This window comes from Balaenoptera ricei, chromosome 5 (genome assembly GCF_028023285.1).
Source record: "Balaenoptera ricei isolate mBalRic1 chromosome 5, mBalRic1.hap2, whole genome shotgun sequence".
Classification (NCBI taxonomy): domain Eukaryota; kingdom Metazoa; phylum Chordata; class Mammalia; order Artiodactyla; family Balaenopteridae; genus Balaenoptera; species Balaenoptera ricei.
The window spans coordinates 111,483,935-111,501,654 of NC_082643.1; the positions used below are offsets into that span (position 1 = coordinate 111,483,935).

Consider the following 17,720-nt stretch of genomic DNA (forward strand, 5'->3'; position numbering starts at 1 on the left):
CCTCTTCCCAAATTACTAGTTTCTTCTCCCTTCCCTTCTCCTTTCTTCCCACTTTCCCCTGATTTCAGGCAGATTGTAGTATTGCCTTTTGAGCAAGCAGGAACCCCCCAATCTGGTCGTAAGGAACCACTCCCCTCCCTGCGCTGTGACCAGGCCCTTGTGGTTGTAGTTAGCATTAGGCCGTTTTGTGTACATTTATCCACGAGGTGGTGCTGTAGGAAAGCCGGTAAGTCTTACCTGTCTCTTTAAATATTTGCCTGTCATGCCTTTGGCACCCCACTTTATTGAGGTCTTAAAAAATTAAATTGGGTTTAAGTCAGTATGGATTTTTTAAATTAATAATTTAATATTTTATATACTCAAAAGAAGATGGTACTGCTTTTTTAAGGAGATTTTATAATAATAAGAATGCCTTGAACTACATTTATCATGTGTATACATGTATCCTGCCTTCCCCAAGTCTACTAGTGTAACCTTAAAACTTCTTTTGGATCATGTTGGTTTTCTTCTGTTTTCATTTTAATTCCCAGTCAATGGAAAAGTAAAGCTTTTCACTTGAAGGGAAAAGATTGTAGTTCATGTTTATGTCAGATGTTTCTTGTTAAGGATTCAGGTGTTTCTTCACAGTTTTTTGCTTCTTTTGAGTGTCTGTGATGCATCCTGTTTTTCCTTAGTCTTTGTTCACTTGGAGTTTCATCTTGTGACCGACGTTGTTGCCTCCTTTTGTTTCTCACATACCGTGTGAGTTAAATAATGCAAGTAGCCAGGAGAAATTTTGCTCCCTAAAATTAAGGAAGGATCGGTAAAGACTGCGTAGGCTTTTGGAACAGGTAACTTTTGAATTTAAAATTTCAAAATTTAAATGAAACAGGTCACTTGATTTCAGCCTCTTGTGTGAAGCTGTGTCTTTTCCCTGACCTCCTCTAGGGCCAGGAAAGGACAGGATCTGGGTGGTAAGCAGTCACCTTGTGTGTTGCACCTGAGAGGAGTCCTGACTGCTTCCAAAGATGGGACTCATTCCAATACTCCACTGTCTTTCTCTCCACAGACACACAATCTTTGCCAGCAACACTTCCTCTTTGCAGATCACAAGCATAGCCAATGCCACCACCAGACAGGACCGATTTGCCGGGCTCCATTTCTTCAACCCAGTGCCCCTGATGAAACTTGTGGAGGTCAGTGGGTGTCTGCTTGTGTGTGCGTGCTTTTGCTCTGCCAGCTCTCAGCCCTGCTTCTGTGAGTTGCACCCTCCCTGCCACTGGGGATTGCACTGGATAGATTTTAGTGGCAGGGTGGAGGGTTGTCCTTGTGCTTGGATTTCTCTGGCCAGACTCTCCTTTCAGAGCCAAAGGAAGAAACAGCACCTAATATCTAGGAAGGCCCCTGTGCTTGGTTTTTTTGCAGCCCTGTGTTCTGACCAGTGATGTCCAGGAGGGCTACTAACTTTGTGGAATGTCACTTACTTGTTTGTGCCATAGCTGATGGGCAGTGCAGAGAGAGGCATCAGACTGGGAAGGCCGCACTAAAGACCACTAGCTTGATGAGACCACAGAGGGGAGAGCCACCCATGTTCATATTGTCTTGTCCAGGTCAGTTTGTCTAGGCTGGATGTGGAATTCTATTAGAAGCCTGGTTTCCCACAGGAGCCGCTGTAATATACCCTGACCACTGTTCCCGGGGTGAATTCAGCCCCAGGTAACAGGGCCTTGATATTGTCACCAGGGGAGGCACAGCTCCCGTGTGTTGTGATCAGAGCTATTAAAGCAGCTAGTGGGAAGCAGCCGCATAGCACAGGGAGATCAGCTCAGTGCTTTGTGATCACCTAGAGGGGTGGGATAGGGAGGGTGAGAGGGAGACGCAAGAGAGAGGGGATATGGGGATATATGTATATGTATAGCTGATTCACTTTGTTATACAGCAGAAACTAGCACACCATTGTAAAGCAATTATACTCAATAAAGGTGTTAAAAAAAAATAAAAAAGCAGCTTCCAGTAGCCTTGAACCTCCCGACCTCAAACCTGGGAGGTGGAGGAAAGTGGCCAGGGAGGGCTGCCAGCGATCCTGTTTGGGCTGCTTCTACTTGCTTGCTTGGAGTCTTAGGTACCAGGGAGATGGAGTCACTGTAGATAATTTGCACCTGAAATGTGGCAACTTGCCTTTAATAGGGGGGCTAATTACAGGGTCTGAGGAGCAGCTGCTATTAAAGTAGCATTTGTGCTGAGGCTGAGGAGTTACTGCCATGCGCGAAGCGTGGGGCTGTGGATCCAGGTAGGCCTCCGGAGACCGGCCGGGGCTCCCTGGGCGCGCGTCGGGGTCTTTTTCTCCACTGCTGCCTTCTCCTCCAGGCCCCTTCCCCTCCCGTGTCCCCTCCCCCCACAACATAAGCATTAGCATCTAGTTTAAGGGTGACTACGTTTTCTTACAGTTCTCTTTCAAGGACAGCTCTGACCCATCTTGCGATAGGAATTATCTGTTCCACTAACATTGCTTCTTAGTTTCTTCCAATTTACTGCCAATCCCTAAGGCTGTTTTTGAAGAAGTTAAGGAATGAAAGGGAGGGGCACAGGGAATAGAAGAAACAGCATTTCTCCTTATGCAGAAAAGAGCAAGGAAGTGGAGTGGAATTTTCAGCATTTCAGTACTTAGGGACTAGTTACTTTTTTGGTTACCATATCATGCACATAATGTGTTTCAAAGATAAAGACACATTTTGTAGATTTACTTCAAACTCTTAATACTGTTTTCAACTGCATTTATCTCATAATGTCCGTCTGGGTCTTTAGAAATATGGCACGTTGATTGTTAACAGTTAATGCTTGGCAAGTGTTAACATTTTCTAGAAAGTGTTTTCCAAAAGTGCTCTTCTTTATGCAACTTTCATTTTTAAGTTGAGCATTCATGTATGTGTTGCTGGTGGTAAGCACCACAATGAACCGTAAGTTGAGTGGCTCTTCTTTACTTGGAGCTGGGCTCAATTTATATGTGTATATGTATGTTTTTTCAGACCTTGTGTTGGAACAGAATATATGTAGCACATTGCTACTTGTCGAACGAATGAGTAGATATGCATCCCTCCTGTTAAAAAAAAAAACCTATAGTATTGACTCCTTTAAGCCAACAAATTATTTTTTTAAAACTTCATAATTAGCAGCCCTTGTCCTAGCTCAATCTATACGGTTCTGATGGAGGTGATTTTATACCTCCTCTTGAATAATTCTCGTATTGCTGTTTGATTTGTGATACCTGCAGAGCAGTTTCTGGCCCATCTCATCCCATTCCTCAGCCCCATCTTCATGGTGCTTTTTTCTCTTTCCACTCATTTACTTCCCTTAGTGCCATAACGTAGCCCCACACCCCAAGCTGTGATCACATTAAAACATGAATGATAATGATTCTCTTCATTTATATAGAGTTTTTCATCCTGCACAGACACTAGCTCATTACACCATATAGCCCTCTTAAAAGAGGGAGGATGTGTCAAATATCACCATCCCAATTTCATATAAGAAAGGTGAGGCACGGAGGGTTGATTTGACTTGCCTAGGCTCATATAAAGGGTCTGATGTAGAAGCCAAGCCTGTTTGCTTTGACTCTGGTTGAAGTTCCTTAACTGGCATTTAAATTATATATTTAATTTCTATATTTTTTTAAGTTTAAATTCATCTGGGTCTCTCTCCATTTGCTGAAATCTAATTGCTGACAACGCCTGAGAGTGGACTGCCAGGTGTGGCCCTTGGTGCTGACTTCTGTAGAGCCCAGCAGCCCACTGTGAGCGGGGTAGCAGTCATACTCTGGCAGTGCACCTCATAGAGAAGGTCAGCAGGACGGCCAGGAGCCTTCCTGAGGCGCCTGGCAGCTGGCAGGCCCCAGCCATTGGCTGGTGTTCGCTGGTTATGGAAGCCTTCCTCTGGGATGAACCTGTCCTGAGGCAAAGGGAGCTGTTGGGCTTTGGGGCATCTGTGTGGGAGCGGGCAGAGAAATGGGGGGGTTACTCATCGCAGAGTCCACAGGACCTGGGCGACCTGAGTGCACCTCTGTTCCTGAGGCTCCTTCTCATCTGTACGCTAAGAGAAGGTGTGACTTCATGCAGAGTACCGTAAGGGCAGTTGTTACACTCTAGTAGACTTCCAGTTACCTCCCTGAAATACTTAACAGTAGCAAGTAAAACCCTAATAAAAGCCAGCATTTACTGAGCACTTCAGCCCTCGTAGGAGCTGCCCTTAATGCTTTACTTCCTAATCTACTTCCATTCTCACCTTAACTCCTTGAGGTAGGTAGAGTGATTTCAATGTCATTTCAGTTTCAAGAAACATTCCCAGGGTCACAGAACCAGTAAGTGGTGTGATTGGTATTTGAACCCAGGTCTGTCTCAGTGACAAAACCTGTAGAACTCTCCTGTGCGCGCGCACACACACACACACACATTTATATGTTTTTTTTAAAATTTATTTATTTTGTTTATTTATTTATTATTTTTGGCTGCGTTGGGTCTTCATTGCTGTGCGCGGGCTTTCTATAGTTGCGGCGAGCAGGGGCTACTCTTCGTTGCGGTGCACGGGCTTCTCATTGCGGTGGCTTCTCTTGTTGCGGAGCATGAGCTCTAGGCCTGTGGGCTTCAGCAGTTGCAGCACGTGGGCTCAGTCGTTGTGGCTCACGGGCTCTAGAGCACAGGCTCAGCAGTTGTGTGGCACACGGGCTTAGTTGCTCTGTGGCATGTGGGATCTTCCCGGACCAGGGCTCGAACCCGTGTCCCCTGCCTTGGCAGGTGGATTCTTAACCACTGCGCCACCAGGGAAGTCCCCACATTTATATTTTAAGCCTTGATTTTGTGTGTTCTGCAGTAGTCCACTATCTTAAAGTGGACGTTTTGTTTCTGGCCTGAAATCCTAATCTGAAACTAAAATTATTTTTGCCACCTGTGTGGCAATATTTGATCAGTGTTTCCTTGAACTGTTCTTTTGAGATTGTTTGCTGACTTTCTGGTTATAATTCTTCTCTGCTTTGCGTTTCCAGGTCATTAAAACACCAATGACCAGCCAGAAGACCTTTGAATCTCTGGTAGACTTCAGCAAAACCCTGGGAAAGCATCCTGTTGCTTGCAAGGTAGAGTATGGATAGCTTGGTAAGGGGGTGATTTTTCTCAGAATCTGATTTATTCCAGGTAGGATTCTTCCATAGTAGGATGATGTGGGACGTGGGCTACTTTTGCTGCAGGCCTGTCCGCAGGCTGTAATGAGCAAGTTACATCCAGCAGGGAAACCGGACTCCTAAGCCGTGCTCAAGGCCATCAGGTGGATAGTCTGCAATCCAAATGGAGCCATGGCTTCAGCTCAATTGAAAACTCGGATTTCTCTCTGGGTCTTGACTTTTGTCTCTTGATGAGTGAGTGTGTTTCCATCAGTGGTTTTTGTTACCCCATCAGCTTCAGCTTCTTCTGGGCCCTGAGGAACCAGAACCCTGTGTGTCAGGCACAGCCTGGTGGCACATGAATCCCGAACAGAAAACTGGGGCTTCCCTTTTGGAAAGAACACTGCAGGTGATTAGGGAAATGGTGTGAGAGAGGTAGAGCCCACCTCAACCAAGGTAGCAAAAAACGAAGCTGTTTCTCAGTGGAATGTTGCTTATGATTTTGTTTGTGTTGTTTTGTTTTTCAGTAAGAAGTGTGGTGGGTGGAAAGCTTCCTCCGGCCTTTTTCCCCTGTCTTGAGATACCTGGTATTATATGTAAAATTATCCCCAGCTGCTGTCACCTACTTTGTTTTGATTACCTTCAGTCTCTACATTTGCTGTAGTTCCTCTTCAGTTCCCCCCAGATTTAGGGACTGCACTTCTGCATGACTTGGCTGTTTTTCTGAAAGGACAATTGTGTCACAGAATTCCATTACAAATTTTTATAAATATGTTATCTACTTTTTTGACCATAATCTTTTTTATTTTTTAAAAAGATTTTTTATACAATTTTAAAAGGTTACTTTCCATTTACAGTTACTACAAAATATTGGCTATATTCCCCGTATTGTACAATACATCCTTGAGCCTACCTGATACCCAGTAGTTTGTATCTCCCATTCTCCCACCCCTGTATTTCCCTGTCCCCACCCCATGGTAACCACTAGTTTGTTCTCTATTCCTGTGAGTCTGCTTCTTTTTTGTTCTATTTACTGGTTTGTTGTATTTTTTAGATTCCACATATAAGTGATATCATACAGTATTTGTCTTTCTCTGTCTGACTTCACGTAGCATAATGCCCTCCAAGTCCATCCATGTTGCTGCAAATGGCAAAATTTCATTCTTTTTTATGGCTGAGCCGTATTCCATTGTATATATATCATGTCTGCTTAAGCCAGTTGTCTGTTATGGGCACTTGGGTTGTTTCCATGTCATGGTTATTGTAAATAGTGCTGCTCTGAATATTGGGGTGCATGTATGTTTTCAAATTAGTGTTTTTGCTTTTTTGGATATATATCCAGGAGTGGAATTGCTGATTGACCATAATCTTTTAAATACCATTGTGGTTCTTCTCATACCATAGTTTTGCTTTCTAAAATAGTCTCAAGTCTGAACTCACAGTATTGTATTAACCCATGAAAACTCAGATTGTTCATGAATCATCTGAATCAGTCATCTGTCGATGTGGGCCCCAATAGTCTTCCACATGCCAGTCCCCCCGGTGGAGGTCTGTAGTGTTATATTAGGGAATCTCATTTTTTAACACTCATTTTTTTTGGTCTAGTCTTATGGTTTTAAATATTTTGGATTAAAAAAAAAAATCACATTAATAACCAGAGGGTATGGTTGCACTTTTTCTTACCGGTTGATGCTTTGTTTGTGGCAGAAAGTAGTCATAGTGTTAGAAAGGACATCAGCCTGCAGCAGATCAAAAGCCAGGTATGAAAATGGAGGTGCGGGAACAAGCCAGGGATGGTCTTCAGCAGCACAGTCATTAATTCATGCAGAGTGATGATTCGTTCTTCCATCAGACTGGCCATGGCAGATGCAGGCCTGGGAACTCTGGTCTCATAAAATTGCCCTTGTTACATCATTGCAGAACTCTCTTCTTAGGTGATACCTTAGGGCTTTGGGGGCGTCTTTCAGGGTCAGTTATTCAAGCTCTTGCTGAGGCACCCAGACGACAGAAGGCAATCGCATAGAACAAGGGTCAGCAAACTTTTCTGTCAAGGGCCAGGTAGTAATATTTTAGGGCTTATGGTCTCTGTTGCCACTACTCGATTCTGCTGCATGGACCATACCAGCAGAGAAGTGTGGCTGTGTTCCACTAAAACTTTATTTACAACTGGATTTGGCCTGCAGGCTTGTAGCTTACCAACACCTGACACAGAAGAATGGCATGAACGTGCCTAAAATGTGTCTTTCTTCCTAGTAAGACTTCACAGGGAAAGTGTGGTGTGAAAAGGTTAAGGCCACGGACTCTGGAGCCAGCCTGCCTGGGTTCACATCCTGGCTTTGGCACTTATTAGTTGTGTAACCTTGGGCAAGTCACTTAACCTCTCTGTGCCTCAGTTACCTCTACCTCACGTAGAGGTAATAATAGTACTTGTCTCACAGGGTTATTATGAGGAATAAATGAATTAATATTTGTAACGTACTTAGAACAAACAATACCTGGTATATAATAAATACGGTAAATAAAGTATATTTAATAAATATATGTGTATGAAAAATGTAAGGTGTATGATTACATAAAATTAAATTGCTTAATTAAAGGGCTGTGTCTCTTTACATTCTACCAATATTATGAGAGTATCACTCTGCATCCTCAACAGCATTGAATATTATAATGGGGAAAAAACCTCTTGCCAATAATCTTACTGGCAACATGCTATTTTGTTCTAACGAATATTTCGTTAAATATTTTGTGAGTTTTAGCATGTTTTCCTTATTGAGTTCTATGAGCTCTTTATGTAAATGATTTTAAAACTCCATTTATTATATATGGAGAAAATATTTTTCCCAGGCTTCTTTCTGATTTCTAACCTTGTATATGGTGTGCTTCATGTATTCAGATACCCTACCCCATCCTGAATTTCTACAATAAACCTTTTGAAGTTGAAAAGCATGTTCGCCCTAGTTAGTTTTTTAAAAAGTTTTTATTACAGTATAGTTGATTTACAGTGTTGCATTAGCTTCCGCTGTACAGCAAAGTGTATCAGTTATACCTATATCCACTTTTTTAGATTCTTTTCCCATATAGGTCATTACAGAGTATTGAGAAGAGTTCCCTGTGCTACACAGTAGGTCCTTATTAATTACCTATTTTATATATAGTAGTATGTATTTGTCAATCCCAGTCTCCCAATTTATCAACCCCCCCAACTTTCCCCCGGTAACCATAAGTTTGTTTTCTACACTTGTGACTCTATTTCTGTTTTATAAATAAGTTCATTTGTACCACTTTTTTAGATTTCACATATAAGCGATATCATGGTATTTGTCTTTCTCTGTCTGACTTATTTCACTCGGTATGAGATTCTCTAGGTCCCTCCATGTTGCTGCAAATGGCATTATTCCTTTCTTTTTTTCTAACAGTAATATTCCATTGTATATATGTACCATATCTTCTTTATCCATTCATCCGTTGATGGACATTTAAGTTGCTTCCATGCCCTAGTTATTAAATCGACATTGTTATATTAATATAGTCTTGGTTAAACTGATAAAGCTCTTTTGTGCATCTCTGTATTCCTGGGAGATGGGGTAGGGGTGGGTTCAGCTTGTCCAGAGTGAAAGGAGGTACAAATCCTGTGGCTATGGTGTGCAGTCAGGTGAGTTGAAAGAGTAATGCAGGAGGCTGGGCGTCTTTAATTCAGATGTTTATGGAGTGCCCAGTGTGTGCTTGAAACGGGACACAAGGCCTGGGGCCAGGGTGCAGATTTCTTCCTGCAGGAGGATCACAGCCTTTTGTTAAAAGAGTGGGCTCCATTTACTTAGTGGAAATCAACTTCACATAAATACCACCAAAAAGGCAACCAACCCAGCCTGCCCCACAGGCTTCCAAAAGAGATCAGTAGGTAGAATCCAGATCCCATACTAGGCCTCCAGGAGAGATGGTTAAGCATTTTAATGAGGGGGAAATGAAGAAAGGATGTGCAGTACAAGGTGTCATCAGGGTAAAGAGTCTTTGGTAGTGAGCTGTGAAAGGCCATCGATCTGTTAGGATCTGCTTGTTTGCCCCGGCGCCTGTCCCCAGCTCCACCATCCTGTGCTGTGCGCTGAAACCTGAGAAAATCCTGAGCAGCCGGGAGGTCGTGCTCCTACGAGGAGTGTTCAAGATGGAGTGTTACTTTTTCTAGACTCCTGAAAGGGATGTGGGAGAGAAGAGGAGTAAAAAGACTGCCATTTGAGGGGAGGGCTATATGCACAGCATTTTATGTGTTCTGATTTATCTTCACAGCCTGTGAGGTGGAAGTTACTATTCCCATTTCACAGATGATGAAACTGAGATTCAGAATGATGCAAGGTCAGAGAATATTAGAATTCGAGCCCAGATCTGCCTGCCCCCAAAGCCATGCTCTTTCTAGTGACCCCTCTGCCTTATCTGCCTTTATTTCAGGGTCTGTGCAGTAGGGACTTCTGGGGTACTATAATTGTTGGATAAATTGTCATGTGAGATAGAAGTGAGACTGTCTTGGTACCTTAAAACATTTTGAAAATGTATAGCTTCATAAATGTGGGTAACAGTCCAGGGTGAGAAGGAGTGATCTGGTGACTTTACAAAAGATAAAGCTCATGGAAAATTCATTTGTCTACTGTTTTTCTCTCTCCTCTGACAGGATACTCCCGGGTTTATTGTGAACCGTCTCCTGGTGCCATACCTCATGGAAGCAGTCAGGCTGTATGAACGAGGTAGCTGTCCCGACCCAGGCTGGGTGCAGCGAGTCTGGGAGTTCTCCCGCAGGGTCTGTGGGAAGGGATGGGCCATGGGGAGTAGGGGAGGAGCTTCTGTTTTCTGGCTCTGTGGATCAGCCTGACCCTGGGCCCCCGTGCCTCTGTCACTGTGTTCCCAGGCCCGCCTGGATTCCCTCTGAGGTGGCCCTGGGACAGCCCCCCCACTACAGTCCCAGCCAGAGCAATCATAGGCCAACACGGATTTATATCCTGGATCTCTGGTTAAAGGGTTTATTGTTTAAAATAATAATAATCACGATGATGATGATGATGTAGATGTAAAAATCACAGGGCTAGGAAACCTTTAAAATTCCCTAAGGTTCTAAAATTGTGACAGGAGAAGGGAACTGAGTAACAGGGCTGTTGTGTGACAAGGAATGTTTCTAACCGCCTTGTCCATCCTTGCTGAGTGATGTTATGATGCATTTTTTTTTTTAACCTTAAGAATGGTCTGAAATGGTTTTTTCTCAATACTTTGTTGATTGACAAAGAATGATTCTCCCTGTTGCAGAAGTAGACTTGGGACATGGTCCAAGGTTATAAAATGTCATGTATCCTCCTGCCTACCTTACCTACCGCATTTCTGGAAAGGTAACTATCATGTCTGCTTCAAAGGCAAACAGGCCTTAATAGGACTGGATGAAAAGCAAGTGTAATTGTTTTCAATTACTTCATTCACAAATGCTTGCTCCTGAGAATGTCATTTTTGAAACAAAACATTTATACTAGCTCTTCCAGAGAGATGAAAGCATATTTGCTTCCTCAAAATCTGCTTTAAATATTAAAACTTTTCTCTGTGTTTTATGGAGGCATTTGCCTCACTTTTGCTCCAAGATCAAACCAACACTTCTGTGTTTATCTATCAACAAATATGCCTAATTACACCTCAAAGACAGCATGAAGCATTTTGCCCTACTTTGAAAGGCAGAGTTTTTTTTGTAATGTAATGTTTTAGAATATAGTATGCGGGTGATCCACCTCATAACGGTGTCTTTCTCACTGAAACATGCTGTCACTTTGATATATTTTCAACTGAACCATGTATCTGGTTGTAAGTTGAAAGTCATTTTCTTATCTTCTACTTTCCTCTTACCAGCAGTGGTCCTTTTCTAAACAGATGGAGTCCCTTTAACCTTCACCATCACTAGCCACGTGGGAGGTGAAATTCGGAGGGGAATCTGACCCCACAGGGGAAGTACTCTTACTTTGCTCTTGGCGGTGCCCTCAGTACCCTGGAGGTGCTGGGGGTCATGTCTGGGTGCTGTTTCCCAGGAAGCCACGCTGTGGTCTGGACTCCTCACACCTCAGCTTCTTACCATGTCCCTTCTGCCACCTCAAGGTTCTGCCGTCACTCAGCCAGCACAGGGGGTGCTCACGTGCACGCCTGCCACCCCGCCTCTGTGAGCCTGCTCTGAGTGGCTGGCGGAGCTGCATCCGTTCTTCTGTGAAACCTGAAGGCATTTAGGATTATCCCCGCTCGCTGCCGTGTCTTTTCGTTTGTCACTTTGGGTTCCTCCCTGGCATCCCAGTCTCCCTGTGCCGGTCAGCCTGCCTTTAGTGAGGCTCCCCCAGGCAGCAAAGGATTTCCCGTTACCTCGTGCCTTTACCAAACTGGTCTCCTCAGGTATTGTGTTGTCCAGGAGGGTGAGGGCACAGTGCATGCAGAACTGCCCCCGGGCAGCAGAGTCAAGCCGTGAAGGCAGTTCAGCCCAGCCTTTCCCGAACTCATTGTGGAGAATTTCTCTGGATGACACTGTCTTGGTCAGCTTGGGCTGCTATAAAAAATACAGCAGCATAGATTGGGTGGCATATAAATGACAGAAATTTAATTCTCACAGTTCTGGAGGCTAAAGTCCAAATTTAGGGTGCCAGCATGATTGGGTATCTGGTGCGAGCCCTCTTCTGGTTGTAGACTGCCTCCCATGGCGGAGAGCAGAGGGAGGAAACAGGCTCTCTTATGACTCTGAGAAGAGCTCTGATCCCATTCATGGGAGCTCCACCCTTGTGACTCTGCTAATCCTAATTCGTACAAGACCCCACCTCCTTATACCATCGCATTGGGGGGTAGTATTTCAACATGAATTTTGGGTCCGTTACAACACTTTTGGTATTCCCGAGGTATGTGTGCCACTCAGGTTGGCAGAATGCTGCTTTGGGTGGTAGAGGTTCATCAGAAGGACGTGTGGGGCGTTAGAACAGAGAATCAGCTCCGTCGTCGTCCACTTGGGCCTCCTGGGCAGCTGAGCAGCTTTCAGAGCGCACAGGCCCCCAGCAGCGCTTCCATCAACTGCCTGTGGAGTCTAGCGGCGCTTCACCACCCCCATCACTGCTCTCTGGCGCTGTGAGCCTCCTTGCCTCTGGGTCGTGCCTTCCTCCCCAGTGCCCTGCAGCTTCTGTCCTCTCTCCTTCCGTTGCTCTCATCCTTCCCACTGTAACCGAGGCCTGATTGGTGGGCTCGGCCACCCTCGTCCCTGGGGGTCCGGGCTCTCTCTGCAGACCTTTGAGCAGGCTGGTGCCTGTAGCAGACAGCTGCCCCCGTCAGATGCCACTGTGACAGGTCAGGGTCCGCTCTGGCAGCGTGGTGGGGCTCTTCTCGGGTGACACCCTGGGAGCGTCGTGAGCCTGTTCCCCAGGCACTGTGCGACATCCTGCGCACACTGTCCCTCCCCCGCCCAAGACGTGTTCAGCGGTTCCACCGTAGCCTACCAGATACGGTGCCCTCGCCGGGGGGCCTTCTTTCTCCTCACCCTCTGCCTTCCTGTCCTCGCCCCACACCTTACTCCCACCTTCTCACAAGGCCCCACTGGGCTGTCCCCAGCGCTCCAGGCTGGGTGTGATCTGTGTTGTCGTGACTCTCTGTACACTTTGCTTCTCCTTCGGGGCGTGTGCTGCTCTCTTCCCTGCCGCACGGCATGTGTCTCTCTTCTCCTACTGTACTCTTGTTTTCTGCGGCAGTATTTGGGTCCCCATCTTCATACCCCGCAAAGTGCTTGTGTAGGACAGGCTTTAGGTAGCTGTTGATGAATGAAGGAGTGGCGGCTGCACTGCGGTTCTGAACTCTTTGCTGTGACTCTGGTTTGTTGTTAATGCCAAGAATGGTCGGTAGGTGGTGCTGATGAGCCGGCAAAAGAAGCCTGTTGGGGCAGGTCTCAGGTTCTCAGGCCTGCAGAAGAGCTGGGAGTTCACTGAGGACGCCCTTCTTTGTTGTTCAGAGTTGGGTGCTTTTAGCTGGGGGTGGGGGTGGGTCCCGTGAGCCTCCTAAGGTTGATGCAGAATTTTGTGTATATGTGCATTGTCTTTGGAGAAGGTGTCAGGTCCTGAGTGAAGTGCTTGATTCTAAAGAGTAGGAATTACTGGTCTAAAACGCGATACCACGTGTTGTTAACTCCCACTTGGCACACCGGTGTGTATTTTATTTCTCTCTCTTTTCTTTTTGCCTCTTTCGCCCTGTGTTACTCAGAACAGAATTTTTAGAATTGTACTGACTTTGTAAAGCTTTTTAGATTTTTTTTACATGATGTGCTGTGTCTTCATATTATTTTAGTCAAGTGAGTCTCTGAATCTGGAATTACAGTTTTGACTCTAGGGTTTATTGTCTGCCTTGAATATTGATTTGATTAAATGGCTTTAGGTAAGTTGGAACCATTATGCTATGAGATTTCTATCCCCAGGGAGCCTAGATTCTAATGAGGGGAGACAGCCTGTAGCGAATGAACCGATAGATAACATGTTAGGTTGTGACCAGTAATCCCCGAGAAAGATAAAGTCTAGGGGATGGCCAGAGCCCTAGCCTGGAGTCCTGACAGTTGCTAGTTTATGTGCAGGGAGGAGGGGGAGGCTCTGATGAGGTGACGCCTGAGCAGAGGTCTGCGCTGTTGAGGACAGGGTACCAGTCAAGGGAGGGACAGCAGGAGCTGAGCCAGAGGAGCGTCCTGGGCTGTCGCTCCGGCATTCGGGCCCTGACGCCACAGAAACCTCGACGTCTCATGAAATCCTCTCAGCATAATCCACTCATCAGCTGCCATGTTCCTTCTCACTCCTGCGTTTGCACGTGCTGTTCCTGCTCCCTGGAATGCCCTTCCCTGCCCCTCCCTGGGATTCTCTTCAGGACCGCCAGGACCCGGGCCTGGCTGGCAGTTGTGGTGAAGTCGTGGCAGTGTGAGTAAATCTCTCCGTGTTTGCCCATGCAGCCGTGTGAGTCTTCATGACTCCTCAGCACTTGTCATGATGAAATTTGTGGTTTACACATCTGAATCCTCCCATTATATTGTGAATACTGGAGTGCTTGTCTTGTTTTTCTTTGTCTCATTCCAAGTCTCTGGCGCCTGATACATAACAGATATAAACAAAAGTTGAATGAATGAATGAGGCTGCCTGATAAGGCTAATGTGTATGTGATCATTTTTGCTCTCTTATGGCCTGAAGCTCAAATCATGGTTCTCAGGATCCTCTGGTTGACTAATCAGTGGAGTACTGATAATGTCTCCCATAAGAAATAATTGGTTGGTATTTTAATCATCTTGAACTGCCTTGAAATCCTTTGGCATTACCTTAGTACTTCATATGCTTTTAAAAATAGAGTCTTTATGCATGTTTAAGTAGTTCTTGTTCCTCATGCCTAAAAATCTGAAATATTTAGGTTGTGAAATCTCTCAAGTATTTTATAACTTTTAAATTTTATTAGCTTTGGTATAATTGACCATTTCTTTATGCTTTGGAACAAAATTCTAGATAGACACTTGTTACAGGCTAGTCCTGATTTTGGAGAAAGGGACCAGCTTGTTCTCTGTAAAGACCTCTGTGACCCAAGGACATTATGTGAAGGATAAAAATTCCAAGAAAAAAGCACCTTGGTCCTTGACTCCTCAACACACTTTCAAACTTGCATGGCAGTTCTAAATCAGGTTTGGGCTTTCCTTTAAACATTATCTTGACTAAAGAGTTTGTGTGCATGTGATTCCAGAGGAATACTCATTGCTTATAAAACCAGGAAAGCTGGAAAAGAAAAATATACATACAATACATAGAAAAACAAAAAAAAGGCCATTTATCAATCAAAAACATGTCCTCGCTTTAAAGGATATTTTAGTAAGTTATTCCAGAGAAGGTGATTCCCAATCCATTAGAAAGTAACTAATGTTTCCAGGCCACTGGGGCCTTCTCTCTCCATGAACAAGGTTGCAGTGCTCTAGAATTCACCTCACAGAGTAACTTTGTGGAGTAGCTTTGAAAATCTTGTGACCTGTTTGGCATTTATCTCTAAGAAAAATCTTACCTAAGCCAGAGTTCCTGACTCCAGATGTTTTTTGAATGTGCAAATATGTAAAATGCTAGTAATTCAGGGACTCAGCACGTGACCAGGAGGATTGTGGGAAGGATGGTGGGGACTCAGCACTGCCCTCTTCTGCTTAGGTGACGCATCCAAGGAAGACATCGATACTGCTATGAAGCTGGGCGCTGGGTACCCCATGGGCCCATTCGAGCTTCTCGATTATGTTGGGCTGGATACTACGAAGTTCATCATGGACGGTAAGAATTGGAATTCTCTGTTGTCTGTCCTCATTTGAGTTGAGGTAGTCTCTCTCAACTATGAATAAGTATAATGCCTATTTAAACAGATAAGGAGTCTTAGTAGACCTTCCAAAGTCCTGCCCCACCAGCTTAAAGATTAAAGTGAAATGGCAGAAGGAAAAATGTGATTGCCTATTCTCCTCATAAGGCAACTTTTTTTAAAAAACTTTTCATTTTGAAATAATTATAGATTCACAAGAAGTCTCAAATACAGCACAAACAGGGCCTGTGTACCCCTTTATATAGTTTCCCCCTGTGATTCCATCTTATATCGTAACCACAGTACAGTATCAAAGCCAGGAAATTGACATTGGTACACAGTCATTCTATCACATATGCTGATATGTGTAACCACTGCATTCAAGATGCACAACCATTTAAAAAAGTGTATTCATTTTACTGTAGTGGCTCTGAAGACAGGTTTAAAATAGTAACCCAAATTGGGCTACTGAAGTTGAATGTACCTCATAATACCAAGTTGCACAAAGAATACTTACAGGAGGAGCAAGGAGGGCTCTGGTTTAAGCATGAACTTTTGAATTTTACGAGGGTACAAAATACCAGTGGCAGCAAATTCAGATTTGCTGAAAAGTCAGTGAAAAGTCATTTCACTGTGTCACTGAGGGGTCCAGCCACCAGGTGAATTGGGTTCTGTTTGTGACCCTGGACCTTTGGCATTAGCGATTCCCAGGAAGGGGTCGGATGAACAGGACGGCCGTTGGTAGAGCTGGGCCTCGAGCGGCGCGGCCTGGTGGCAGCACACCCGCTTTAGGGCTCATGCTCAGCCTTCCTTCTGCCTCTGCCATTTGGGCCCGAGTGGCATCAGGCCCGTGGGGCTCTCCCACATCACAGTAGGGACACTTCTCCCCACGCTCTGCCTCCAGACTTGCCCTGGAACGCCGAGACCTAAACCCAGCACTTCATCCGAAGCTCTCTTCCCTCCTCTCAATAGGATGGCATGAAATGGATACAAAGAACCCCTTGTTCCAGTCCAGCCCATCCATGAATAAGCTGGTAGCAGAGAATAAGCTTGGCAAGAAGACTGGAGAAGGATATTACAAATACAAGTGATGCGCAGCTTCTCTGGCTCTGGGAAGAAGCCCCGTAAGCACATACCAACAGCTCCCCAAGTGCCCAGGGGAATGCTCTTTGGTCAGACGTTCCCTCACACAGCACAGTCTGTTCGATGTGTATTTTGATTGTAATCTATCTGAACTAATTATTTACAGTAGTTACAGTAATAGCCGATTCTTCCATTGAGAACTAATTTCCTTTTTTAGTCTGTTTGTTCATTTCTGTGTATTTTCTAAAAAGCTTTACACCTTAGGTGCCTTGGAGTAAACATTTATTTTGAACCTTGTCGTTTTTGTAAAGAGTGTCCTGAACCTGAACTCATTCACTTGTAACGAACGAGAGCACCCTGTGTCGGTCGTTGCCACGCGGGAGAGCCGCGAGCCGTTGACTCGTCGTGGTGTGTCTGTGGAGGGCTGCGTGAGCAGCCCCTGCATCTCGCCTTTACCAGAACGTTTGCCGCCTGCAGCCTCAAGCCTTACCCTACTTTGGGCATGACGTCAGGTGTCATGTCTTGTTGATTCAACTCATCATCGAGATGCTGCTTCTGGATTGGTGGGAATACCTCCATGTGTTTTGTTTTTGCAGGAAGAGGTTTCATTCACCTCTGAAAGCTGAGTGATTATTGTCTTTTTTTTTTATGAGAAATAATTGCTGCAGATTGACTCTAATGAAATGCAGTCTTTTATTCTGTGAAAATTTGAATTGAAATAAACATGTATAATTTAAAATCATAATATGCTTAAATGGTTATAAAAGTAAAGGTTTAGCCAGAAGCTGTGCCATCTTCTTTGGCCTGTAGTCACTTTTTTGAGTGGTAATGGAGGGGAAGGAGTGGCAGGAGAAGGTGTTCATGTACAACCTGCCTGCAGCTGTCACTCCAGATTTCTTACCCGGAGAGCAATAATAAGGGCACAGAAAACACTTTTTAAGGAACATCTGTTTCTTCTTTGCCAACAAAAAGAAACAGTGTAACATAAGCTTCTTTTAATCATTGGCTTGAGAAAGTGTCTTCCAAGATAGAATTTTGAAGCTGGAAGGACATCAGAAACCCTGAGGTCCAGTGGCCTCATTAACAGAGAGCTGAAGTGATGTGCCCAAGGTCACCAGAAATTTTGTGGCAGAGCCAGGATTAGAACTAGGTTTCAGTGATAAAAAAAAATACAAAATAG

At 44.7% G+C, this 17,720-nt stretch overlaps 1 protein-coding gene across 2 annotated transcripts in view; it reads left to right on the top strand.

Moving 5' to 3' along the window:
• HADH (hydroxyacyl-CoA dehydrogenase) overlaps nt 1–17,324 on the top strand; it is a 48,556-nt gene extending 31,232 nt beyond the window's left edge. Inside the window, exons 4-9 of one of the 2 annotated variants that reach the window (XM_059923400.1) lie at nt 1,049–1,175; nt 5,015–5,104; nt 9,792–9,864; nt 15,319–15,435; nt 16,430–16,581; nt 16,852–17,324. In XM_059923400.1, the coding sequence (XP_059779383.1) occupies nt 1,049–1,175; nt 5,015–5,104; nt 9,792–9,864; nt 15,319–15,435; nt 16,430–16,548 (526 nt within the window). In that variant the 3' untranslated portion in view covers nt 16,549–16,581; nt 16,852–17,324. Of the gene's footprint in view, nt 1–1,048; nt 1,176–5,014; nt 5,105–9,791; nt 9,865–15,318; nt 15,436–16,429 lie in introns of both variants that reach the window. The other variant, XM_059923399.1, reaches the window with a different exon arrangement.
• Nucleotides 17,325–17,720: the final 396 nt, after the last annotated feature.